The following is a 12,600-nucleotide window of genomic DNA, read 5'->3' as shown; positions in this document are numbered from 1 at the left end:
AGAGTTCTTCAAATCAGAGACAGGTCAAACATGTATCTAAGTCCCACATGAAGAAGCTAAATACTGTACTTCAGTCTAGCTAGTGGAGGAAAGCTCTGTCTCCAGAGAGTTTTAAACTTTGTGCTGTTAATTTTGGTGTATTCCTAAGCCTAATTGAGTTAGGCTCACCTACATCATAGTTCAGATATTTGGCATGTCTTTTATCTAGCAGCCATGTTCAGTTTTTTTAATTGCAATGCTTCTTTAATTGCTGCATTTCAGCTTTTCAATAAGAATTTCCTGACCTAGAAACAAATTCCAAATCAGATTGTTCTTTAGAGTGCTTTTGTCCTTAAGGTGATTTACCTTAAACAAAGTTTTAACTGTTCCTGGTTTTATTGTTGTATTTCAGTAAATCTTATAGCAGCAATCAGTATCTAATCTTTTACTGCTAGAGATAAACACCAAATTGTTAGCTAATGTTACAGCTTTAGGTGTGTAGGTGCACTGCTTGGAATGAAGAAATTAACGAAAGGTTTGATTTAAATGTTACTTCTTACAGATCAAAGAAGTCCTAATTTATCAATACTTCTCTAAGCACATCATTTTTAGATGTGAAGGATGTTAAAACAGCTGATATCCTTGCTGAGCTAAAGAATCACAGTGATGTTATGCACTTACACTGAGTAAACAGGGAGGCATTTCTTTGTTCTTGTTCTGTTTGCAACTGGGAAGAAACAGCCATCTTAAATGTATTCTTAAAGGATGTATGATATGTAACAATTTCATTGCTGTGCTTTATTCACGCTTCTAACACAGTTTTAACTGGGAATCACACAATTCTGTAATTGATAAAGCACCAATGCTTGATAAACTGTGAAAGAGAGTTGATCTTGTGATTAAATCTCCTCTTTAAAGGAAAATTTCTTTATTTCCCAAAGAAAACACTCTTAATCCTTTATGACTATTTCTTTAACAGAAAAATGTAAAACAATTTGGATTAAAATATAAACTGATGGCAAAATGCAAAACTATAAAATTAAGTTGTGAAGAATATTTATTTAAAATGAGGAATAAACTAGTGATTAGGAAAAGAAAAATCCTAAACTAGGAGCTTTTATTAAAAATAAGAGTTGGAATAAAGAGTAACTATAAAAATGCTTGTCAGATTGTTTTGGTGTTGTGGTTTTTTTCATTCTGCACAATAATCACAATTTATTACTAAATTGGTATTTTGGGAAATTAAGTTGTACAGTCACAATAAGCAGCTAAATAGAACTGATTTTTTTAACAAAACTAAAAGTGCTTCTCAGGCTTTGACAGTTAGCTTTGGCTTTCCAAATTAAGAAAGTATAGCAGAAGAATCTGATCCAAGGACTAAGGTTATGTAATTACTATGTAGGTGTTAAAAAATTGCCATTTGAGGAGTTTCTTGCTAACACTGCCCAGTTCCGATAGCTTCAGCTCTACAGATACATGTATTTGTTGCAAGACTGCAACATAGAAGCTGACTTTGCTTTGTGTTGTTACAAGCTTATTTGGATATTGACTGTGCAGGTATTACAGTTTGGAGCCCTTACTGGTTTCAAGGTTGTGAGACAGCCTTTTAGAGACAGACTTGCAGATTTTTTTTATACTGACTTATGAAATGCTAGAAACTTATCTTAAATATTTCACAACTCTTCTCAGTAAATATAAGAAAAAATAGCCTCAGCTGTATTTGCCTGATATATTCCTTTCTAAGAGAAATTCTTATTTTCAACAAGGCAAATATTTTTATATTTCCTAAATAAAGATGACAGGTTGCTTATGTTATGTCAGGTTTTCAGGAGTGTTTCAGATTGGGAGACATTTGCTAGTTCCACAAGTAGATATTTTCTTTCCATTTATTGGGTTGGTGCTGGGAATTCTAAGTATTCATAGCTATTATGTGCTGTGTTGTATTTTGATAGAAAATGCAATTTTGTAGTGTATTAAAAAGTTATTACTTGCCCTGCACAGTTTTCTGGTTTGTTCATCAGATTTGTTGCGTTTTGTGTTAAGCTTATATATCTTCCTTTTTCTTTCTTAGTAAAAAGAAATTTAATAAAAGCAAAGCAAACACTTGGAGGTGATATCTACAAGAGTAGATACAGCTGATACAGGTGAATAGACCATTGAAGTTCATCAGTTTTTCATCTGTGGGCCTCTGCTTTTTCATCTGCTTTTGCCACGTTGCAGCACATTTATCTTACACTTGCATCTTTCCTTGTATATTTTGGCTGGATAAAAGACAGCTCCTGTAGTGGCAAAATTTAATTTGTGTGATGTTAAGGGGAAGGATGTGGGGGGACAACATGCCAATGACTAGCTGACTGCTGTCTCCTCTCTGTGGGAAGACCAAACAAAGCAAAATGTGCTGGATTTTAGCTGTCAGGTGGGACAAACAGTCTTCCATCTGCTGGCAAGCCAAACAAATGGCTTTATAAGGTTTTGGTTTTTGGATTTTTGTTCATTTGTTTTTAAAGAATGTCCTTATGTAGGAGAGATTGATTCCCAAATTTAAAACACTAATACTACTTCTGTCATCGTGTGGAGTTTTTAGGACTTCATTATTAAGGAGGGAAAGATGGAGTACCGACAGAAGTGGGAAAGTTCTAAGTCTGAAAATAAGGGATATTTTTACTGCATTCAGCTGTGCAATTCATGTTCTGGGACAGCTTCTGTGCAGTGTCCTGACTTCTGCCATTAAAGAGCAATTCTCATCAGACCCGTTCAGGGAAACCAGCTCAGTTTGAATCAGCTTCTGCTTTCTAAGGTCGCAGAGCTTCCCAGGAAAAATTTGCATTAGTCAGATGAAGGAGGTGTTAGAAAGTATGAATCATGTAGTGAAATTCATGTGGAAGATGAAGATGACTTAGGTACTGAGAATTTGCTACCCCCCCACCCCTTTTATACAGTATAGTATTTTATATACCAAATATCAACTGGATTCCAGTCCAAACCAAGGTTCTGCAGTGGTGTTAGCTTCTTAAAGATGGGCCTACTTTCCCTATAATTACATTGTTGCTAAATACCTAACTTTTTCTGCTTGATAAACTGTGAAAGGGAAATCATAAAATGTAATAAAACTTTTCAGAGATCTGGTGGCTTGGTAGTACTAGGTAGTGTAAGGCTGAAGGTGGTCAGACACCATCTGGACTTTCTGTTTACATCTGTAGTTGTGTCATCATGACTTGTTTTATAAAGGAAAATATATTTTTATGTTTATTTATATTTTTGGGGTTGTGTTTTAGTGTGATGTACTGTAACTTCCTAACTGTTGAAAGGAAGTAGAGTTCCTGCTATTCTGGCAATGCAGTGATTGCTGTAACTGTTTGATATATGTTCCATAATGAGAAACTGATCAAAATGTCTTTTTTGTGGGGTAATTTTTGTTTTTGCTGAAATATTATGGCTACCTAGAGCTCTGTTAGCTGTGGTCATGCAACTTCTTGTAAAGAGCTTAAGCAAGTAAAAGGTATAAGAGTTGGCAAGCACAAGTTAGGAAACTTCTTATTTTATTACTGCTCATTTTCTTATTTGCTATCACTTATTTAGTTGTATGTGCATTTTTCTCAAAGAGTTTGAGGTCCCTGAGTCATCTTAGTGATTAAGAGCTTTTGTATTTTAGATGATTTTATTTTCTCCACTCAGAAGTAAGCTAAAACCATGAGCTTGCATCTGGGTGAGTTTGTCTGCAAGCTCTTCAATAGCAAGTGTATATTCCAGCTGAATGTTTGGCATGGTAAGAACATGTAGAAATATTCTGGAGTCTGAACAAAATTTGAGAGGATCTGGATTTATTTTTTTTCAATTTTAAGAATAAATGACAAAAAGCATGAATCTGTTGCAGACAGTGTGCTACTTGTCTTTAAATTGATCAGCTATGTGATATGCTGTTAACAGCTTTTAATTTTATTTCAGTTTTTTTTAACCAAGTCATAGCTGCTGTTTTTCCAGCAGTTTTAGAGTTAGAGCTATCTAAGCCATTATGACTCTACTTCCTTTTGTTTTACATTGACTGTCAAGGCAGCTTGCTTAAAGTTTCATCACTGCTGTTAGACCCAACCACATTAATGCAATTGAAACCTTAGCAGTTTCTCTAATATTGCAGAGACTTAATGATGCTATCTGCAGAGAAAATATCAAACATTATCAAATTATTTCACTCTCATTATGGCTGAATTTTCCAGCTTGACATTTTTATAATCTGAAAGATGTTGGGTAATTCAAAGGAGGCAATGTCAAATTTTCAGACATTTTAGAGTTAGTGCTTCTCTGGGGTATGCCAAGATAAAACACGTGGAAGTTAACATGATGAGAATAGATGTTTAACATACATATAATTGGGAGAATTGTGGGATACCAACAGGAAGTGTGGAGGTCAGAGAATCTAAATCCAATTTCCAATTCACACGAAAGCTGTGTGAGCTGGTAGATTGAGAAAACATAAATTGTTAATGTTCTATCTGGTTCTTGTAAGTTACTCATTTATCTCACTAATTATTTGCCTTGTGTTGTTTCTAAATGTCTGTACAAGGGTTAGTTGGTATTAATAAACAATTAGGGCTTGGGCATCTGTTGCAGCAGAAATGTTTTCTCTGTATCAGGTTTCTTTGGTTTCCTTTAGAGATGGTAAAATGTGATCAAATATGGTCCTACATCAAAAGGATTGTCAGCCCAAGCATCCAGGACTTGAACCATCCATCCAATACAGTTGGTTAGTTTAGAAGCTTCATAGCTATCTTGTGTTTCACATTTTAGGTTCACATTTAGGTTTCACATTTTAGATTGAGCTGTTCACGCTTCAGTTGTTTGTTTTGCTATGTATGAGGTGTCACACTGCCACTCTACCTGTTTTCCATCTGACAGTGAACTGATCATATTGATTAGATATTACTTCTGAATCACTGACCTCTTTCTTTTATGCAGTTCAAGTTGGTGAGGAGGCTGTTTGCATTCTGGGATTTCTGTCATATTTTTGTTTTGGGTGTTTGTTTGGGCTTGGTTTTGTTTGTTTGTTGTGTTTTTCAGGAGATTAGTTGATCAATGAGCTGGCAGAAGTAGCTTTATAAGCTAGTTTGTTTGGATCTGACCAAACCAAGTTGAGGACTGTTAACTCATAAAACCTGAAGTGAAGATGGTCAGTCATCTACTCTTCTCATTGTTTTTGAGAATGCATGGTATGGTTTTAATAATTTTTGATACAAGTTTGTACCCTGCCTTTGTGAAGTATACACTGTATTAACAAAGCTGACTTAAGATTAACCTGATGTTTGTAAAAATGTAAAAAATTTCTTTATTAGCCTTACAGATTGTAATTTTCACTATTAATAGCATCAGAGTTTATATGGATCTTAATTCTGATTGTCTTTATCTTCCTACAAATGTAGCGTGTTGGGATTCTTTAGCAGGCAGAAAAATACAGTGTATTTATGTGCTATTTCTACAGTGCATTTGCAAACAGGACTAGAGAATACAGTCTGTTTTCTTATTTCTCACTCCTGCCTCTTTTTAAAATCAGTCTTTTATATCTGGTCTGTGGCATTTCTGTTCTACAGGGAAAATGCAAAGCATATTTTTGTCTAGTCTTTAAAAAACTGCAACAAAAACTCATTGTTGTCATTGCAGTGGAAAAAATGGCATTATGTATTAATGTAAATAGCTCATGCAAAAAAATCCAAAATGCAGACACATATGCACACATAGGAACGCACACACACTTACCTGTATATAGCATGTTTACTTTACAGGCTTAATATTGGAGTCTTTTTTCCAGTATCACTCACTATTTCCTCTCATCACTCTTCCTGAAATTTTCAGGGTGTTGTGTGCTTTTAATTTAATGAAGAAACTTAACTTTGGGTTTAGGGTTTATTTATAATGACTAGAATGCAATTTTTGAAAGATTACTCAGTTTATATTCTTAAGGAGCTGATGTACTTAAAAGTTGATTAACAAGGCATATATTTTAAAATCAGAGACAGCAATATGATTAATGCTCAGCATTAAAAGGAGTTAGTTTGTTATTTTGAAGAACTCTATTTCCTGACACAGGCAAGTAAGAAGTACTTACTTAAGAAGTCAGTTTATTTCTGAAACAAATTGACAAGGGAGAGCTACTTTAGAAATGCAAATTTAAAACCAAATAATTAATTTAATTGCTATATGGACTTGTTCCAGTTCTTTCAAATGAAGTTTTTTATAAATTGTGGCAAGTAGTTGGCCATAACTTGAGGCTGTTTTTTTAAATCAAACTAAAAGTAAAAAACATAGCATTTAAACATAATCTTTCTGCTGCTTCTAGTTTTGTCCCCTTCATATCTCCTATGTCATGAGAGACAATGGGAAAATTGAAGGGGATTTAGCAAAGGGCCACCAAGGTGGTTAGAGGGTTGGGGAACTTGACTGATGTAGAAATGCTGATGGAGCTCTGTTTGTTGAACCTGAAAAGGTGAAAGTTCTGAAGAGGGGAACCTAATCACAGCCTCCCTGAAATGTAGCTGCAGAGAGGATGTTCATAGTTGTCCTTATGAGGGTGCACAGGAACAGGGCAAAAGGCAGCAGGCTCAGGTTGCTTCAGGGAGAGTTCTGTCTCTGTAGAACAAGTCTGCACCATGAGAACAGCAGAATACTGGACTAGGTTCCCCAGAGAAGGGGTGAAATACTCTGCTTGACAGAGCCCTGGGTAACCCAACATAAGGCTCTGTTTTTCAACAGAAGTTAGACCAGGTGGTCTCCAAAGGTCCTTTTCAACCTACATATTCCCCATAGTTCTGTCAACCTGTCTTTCTCTGATACTGAAGCACATATGGAGAAGGGACTAGGCAGGCTGTGGAACTGCAGGCAGCTTGTGGAGAATAGGAGTCCTAAGTCTTCTGATCCACTCCTCAGAGCAAAGCAACTGTACAGCCTTAGGAAACAGGGAGTAAGTGCACTTAAGGACAAAGGGGTGCCCAAGCTTCTCAAAGGAGGAATGTGACAGATGGAAATGGAGGGGAAAGTGCTGTGTGACTTTGAACTTGAGTGTTGCGAAGGGTAGCTGAACAGTTGAAGAAACCTAGGACAGGAAAAGGGGTGAACAATGAGGAAGAAAGCAGTAGCATATGGGTTTGATATGCACTTGGTGTAGTAAATGGTTTAAGCATCAAGTATATTCACCACATGTGATAAAGCTGGAGTGGCAGGACTGACAAAGCTGGAGCCTTTATATACATCTGCATGCTGAAGGTAGTGTAGTGTGAATAGTCTTGGGTGGTTTTCTCTGGTTGTCCTGGGTTATTGAAAGGAGGAGAGCTCTCTGAAAGTAATAAGGGAGGAAAGGTACACCAGGACATTCTGGAGTGTTTTGTAGTTTGAATCACAAGAACAGGCTGGAACCTCACCACTGTTGTCTTAAATATTCAAGAAAAGAGAGAAGGGTGAGAAAAAAAGTGGATTAGAGCAGGTGTTAATGTAGTTATTTGATTGTAAAATGGGCCATACAAACACAGAGGTGAAAGATACTCTTCTCCAAGTTCAACAATTTTTTTTCTTTTGTTTCAGGGAAGTTGGATTGTGTAAGTATTTTGCCTCAGTAATGCATCAAGGCATACTTAACATTGTGGTTGCTTTTTTCTTCTACTTTATTTTCTCCAGAGGGAAGTTAGTCCTATCCTTAGACTGTTCTGGATCATTCCATTCATAGCTTCGTGCTTCAACTGTCAACAAAATTCTGTCTTAAGGTGTTTGCTTTAAAATGCAATTGAGGGCATCTCTGAAATGTCACTGCCACATCTTGTGCAATGTGTATGTCAGACTTTGCAGTATGGTTTGGAAATTGTGAGAAAACCTGAACGTGTTGCTTTAGTGTTACAGTGGTTTGTTCAGATCAGTGATTACTGCTGTACCTGTACTGCCAGTACCTGTTTTAATTTACTGCTTAGATAGCTGTAGAAGACAACCACTTTATAGAGAAGGCTTGATGCCTTTACCCATGGTTGAGGATGGGGAACATAAGCACAGAAAAGGAAAGTTCCTTGCCCAGTCAACTCAAAAAAATTACTGGCACAACTAGTTAGAATCTGCATCTCAAGCAATTATTTAGTGAGTGAGTTCTTCAGAGTAGTGTGGTATTGGGAGGGGGAAAATGTTGTGGATTAAATATGACTAATGTTATATTTTTAGTAGGAACATTGAGTAACCTATCAAAGAACTTGTCTCAATATGTGGAATTGTCTCTACCCAGACTTTTATTATCCCTACTAGAGAAAAGAGATTGTTTTCTGTCATTGTCTCTTTAGCCACCTGTAAGTCCAGTTGGACTTGGATGCTTGCATGGGATACTGATTAACACAGGCTATGGGTAGTCAAGCTTGTAACAAGGTTCACAGATTTCAATGTACTATAGAAATGCCATTGATCAATATAACTACCCACTGTAGTGTTTTCTAGAAGGCAAATTTAGACTAGTAGGGAAAAGTGGTGTAGCCCCCAAAGAGCTGCTGCAGTGCCACTCAGCTATGATTATTTTTAGAGGTAGCTTGAATTTAATCTAAGGATTTGAAGGTTTGGTAGTTTTTTTTGGAGGATTTTTTTTTCCATTGGTATATTTCTTACTGTTATTATGGGCACCTCTCTATCCCCATTTTCTTCCAGAATAAATCCAATCCAAATAGCTTAATGTGTGTGATAAATTCGGAAGACGGTGCTGTTACAAGTGCTTAAAAAAGTGTTTCTTCTGTATCTCAGCATCCGAGGGTGGGAGGCAGAATAGCTTGATAAATTTTGACAAACAGCATGCTATTTTATAAAATGTTACTGGATCAAGCTGTCAGGTGCCAGAGACTATATATCCTACTTTTGTAGTTGAATATAATTTTTTTACGTTTATATAAAATTATCATTGGTTGAATACTTTGCCTTTTAGAGAATGCTGGAAATACTACATCCTGTGCAACCATCAGCTCACTGCTTTGAGGCTGTATAAATTCAAATTGTGGAGCAGAGTTGGTTCATAATCTTTTTTTTCTCATGAGTTTTTTCTAGAGCAATAATGTGAGGTAATTCATTTGCTTATTATTACTACTCTGTTAAAATTTCTGTAAATATCTCTGTCTGATTTATAGGTAGTAGCTCAATTCCAAATTTCTTTCACATAATGAAGCGACAGTTTACTGAAACAGAGTGGGAGGTAATCAAGTCCATGAGTAATGAATGGATGCAGCTGGATATGTTTTATCGGCATTGGGTAATGCTTCTTTTCCTATTTAATGTCTGCAAATGTTCACATTCTTTTCTGATGTAATTTTTTATTTTCATTATAGTAAAAATGCAATCTTTTTGTATTTGAGTACAGTCATAGAATGGTTTAGGTTGGAAAAGACATCTAAGATCATCAAATCCACCACTAAACTATGTCCCTAAGCACCACCTCTACCCATATTTTAAAGAATTTCAGAGTCACTCAATCACTTCCCTGGGCAGCTTGTTCCAGTGCTTGAAATGCCATTTGATGAAGAAGTTTCTCCTATTATCCGGTCTAAACTCCCCTGGTGCTGATACCATTTCATGTGAAGACATTTGTGGACTTTATATTTCAGTGATTATTTTAATATCAGAATAACTTTGAGAACCATGGTACAGCTGACATTTCCAATGGGATTTATTAGTAGTTTTAAACACATAGCCAAAACAAGATAAAGCATTTATATCTCTATGCGCCACTGAATAATTTCAGTTGCATATTTATTTTAATGCAGCAGGTTAGGCTGGGTATAAACTATGCTGATAACTTTTTCTCTTGATAATTTCATCAGTCTACCCTCACATTTACAGTAGTGTAAGTCTTAAATTTATTTTATCTGCAATGTGTGCTCAGAAGTAATGTTTATAGAGCAGTAAATAGCAGTTTAAAAAAACAGCTTGTAGCCAGTATAAATAAAATACATTTTTGTCTTTTAGGCCTTAAAAGAAAGCTTCTTAAAGGCCATTGGAGTTGGAATTGGCTTCAACTTGCAAAGAATTGAATTTAATGTGTCTCCATTGCAACTGGAAATAGGAAAGGTGTCTAAGGAGACAAAGATGTTTCTAGATGGAGAAGAAGAAGAGGAGTGGACATTTGAGGTAAAGAAAATGTTTTCACTAGTGATAAGCAGTCTCAACTCCTTATCATTGCATTGCATGTTTGTTGCATGTTTGTTTGGCTTTTTTTTTTAATTGCAGCTTTGCCTCTTTCCTCTGTAGAGCCCCATTGAGCTTATATTAATCAAAACTTAAAATATAAATCTGCAGCATTTTAAAGATTTTTTTAAGATTGCAAAGACGCCCCATAGATGGATTAGTCATAATGCCTTTTTCTTTTTTTCTGTGTCTGGAATATACTTCCTGCACTCTGGGAAGGACATTCCTATGCAGGAAGTTCACAGAAATATATTCCAGCCTGATTTCTTGAACAGGTCTAAGATTCTAAAGTTCTTCATCAGAAGATGTAGAATTGTTGGTCTCAATAGTCTGAGTCTTAGAGTTTAGGCTTTTGTTTTCCTCCTTCAGAGTTACTGGGGCTTATCACTAAAATATCTGTCCTTTCAGATTTGGTAATCAATTATCAGTATCATCTCGGGTAGCTTAAAGGATGCATAGGGAAAAAATGGATAGGGACATGTTTACTGATGGACCTGGCAGTGCTGGGTTAACAGTTGGGCTTGCTGGCATTGAAGGTGTTTTCCAGCTGAGATGATTCTGATTCATAATGTTCTCAAATTATTTAATTACCTAAAACAAGCTTTAAAAACAAAATAAATGACAATCCCATATCTCTACACCCCAGAGGCATGTTTATTCAGCCCCTTTAAACAAAGCAAAAAATGGCACAAACTGTCAAGTGCACTTTTCAGTAAGATTATTCAGTTTCAAATACATATTTGCATTTTGAAAATACCTATATTGTTGGAGACAGCTGTTCCAATAGAGCTGTCTGAATGACTACTTTCTGCTGTATGTTTATTTTCTTTAGTATACAAACTACATGTACCCTGTGCACGTGGTCTGAAAGAATGAATGTTCTAGTAATGTTTAATTTCAGAATATAAGTTTTTTCTTCACAGTTCATTCCTTCATTCAGCACTCCTGTCCGTTTTTGGTTTTGTGTTACAAGTCTACGCATACTAAATCAGTCCCCTTACTCAATTCCTATATAGTATAACAATATTAGTATGTCATGGAATTCACTATTTGGAATTACACTGGCAAAGGAAGTTATTGGGAAAGCCTGTGGTAGGTCTTGTACCAGAATGCTTTCTGTGTTCCTGCAGTGTCCCATGGCCAAGGGAACATCTGCCTGTCTTCACTGAATTCTGGAACTCCTAATTTTGGAGTTCAATGTGCCTATGGTTCATTGACAGAAATAGCCTGTAGACGATGATGCAGATAGCTCCCTGTAATACTTAAATGCTTTCTAATTATTTGGATTTTTTCCTACTACTTAGTAATTACTGCTAGAACATTCATGCAGTTTTTGTCTGAGGGATGTCTCCACTTCCAAGCTTGCCCACCTGCTTCCCAAAAGTACAGTATTATAATGAGGCAGATTCTTGTATTTCAAAGACAGGGCTTAATATCAAGTTTCCTTTAAATACAAGCTCACTTGGGATATAATTTCATTTAAATATCAACATTCATTAAAATTAAATAAATAAAATGCTTTTCAGTTACCAAGCTCTGGAGAGCCAAAAATTAAGCATAGCTTTACTTTTTTGTCTCTTCCCAAGTTTTCTTTCAATTTTGTGTCCGTTTTCTTACTTAGAACAGTCTTTTTTTGTCTCATCACTTTTGAAATAACCTTTTAGTTGAAAACACTAATTTTGAGAAATCTGAAATTGACACTTGTATCAGTAATATGTAGTCATAAGACTACATATTACCTATACAGTCTTTTCCTTAGGTTCCCTGTTGTGCCAGTTTTACTGTAGGGAGCTTTTTCTATCAAATAAAAAAATATAATGACCTCACTTCTACATTCCAGAACTGCCTAAATCTTAGTGAAAGGAAATGATCAAAGAGAGCAAGACTCTTTAAAATTCAGTTATCACATATTTTTGATTGATCATTTCCGTTTTTAAGAGAAAGATTTTAAAGCTTCGCTTTAAAGAGAAGCTAATTTACTAAAAATGGAAGGGAGAAATAAAGGGGATTTTATCCATTTAAGTTACACAAAATATTCTGAAATCTCCTTCAGAAAGTACCATGTAATATGAAAAAGATAACTTTAAATTCATAAAGACCAAGAAAGATCCTCCACCTTATACTTGTCATGACTAAAAGGTCAAGAGAAATACTAATGAATCAGAACAAATCAAAGTTGACACTATTTAGACACCCTGTAACTGTTCACAGTCAGAGCAAAGCCAATTCAAATTGGAGATAGAATTTTCTGTGAACAGTGCAGAAAGGTTTCTCTTATTTCATTGTAAATACCAAATTAACTACTATGTAGTTAATAGTTGACTGTGTGTGGTCCTTTTACCAAGGGCTTAGTTTTGCTAGAAGTATCTTTGCCCTCTTTCACACCCCGCATTTTTTGGCTTCAATGGAAGGCAGTTGATCAGAAATAGGCTCTTCTTG

General features: G+C 35.7%; 1 protein-coding gene across 6 annotated transcripts in view; it reads left to right on the top strand.

Moving 5' to 3' along the window:
• The window catches only part of AASDHPPT (aminoadipate-semialdehyde dehydrogenase-phosphopantetheinyl transferase), a 31,454-nt gene that overhangs the window by 5,249 nt on the left and 13,605 nt on the right, over window positions 1-12,600 (top strand). For all 6 annotated transcript variants that reach the window (XM_036391428.1, XM_036391448.1, XM_036391420.1 and 3 more), the window contains exons 3-4: window positions 9,108-9,229; window positions 9,943-10,104. In XM_036391428.1, the coding sequence (XP_036247321.1) occupies window positions 9,108-9,229; window positions 9,943-10,104 (284 nt within the window). The remainder of the gene's footprint in view (window positions 1-9,107; window positions 9,230-9,942; window positions 10,105-12,600) is intronic.

Source organism: Molothrus ater, chromosome 2 (assembly GCF_012460135.2).
Source record: "Molothrus ater isolate BHLD 08-10-18 breed brown headed cowbird chromosome 2, BPBGC_Mater_1.1, whole genome shotgun sequence".
Classification (NCBI taxonomy): Eukaryota; Metazoa; Chordata; class Aves; order Passeriformes; family Icteridae; genus Molothrus; species Molothrus ater.
This window is presented reverse-complemented; position numbering and strand designations above follow the sequence as displayed.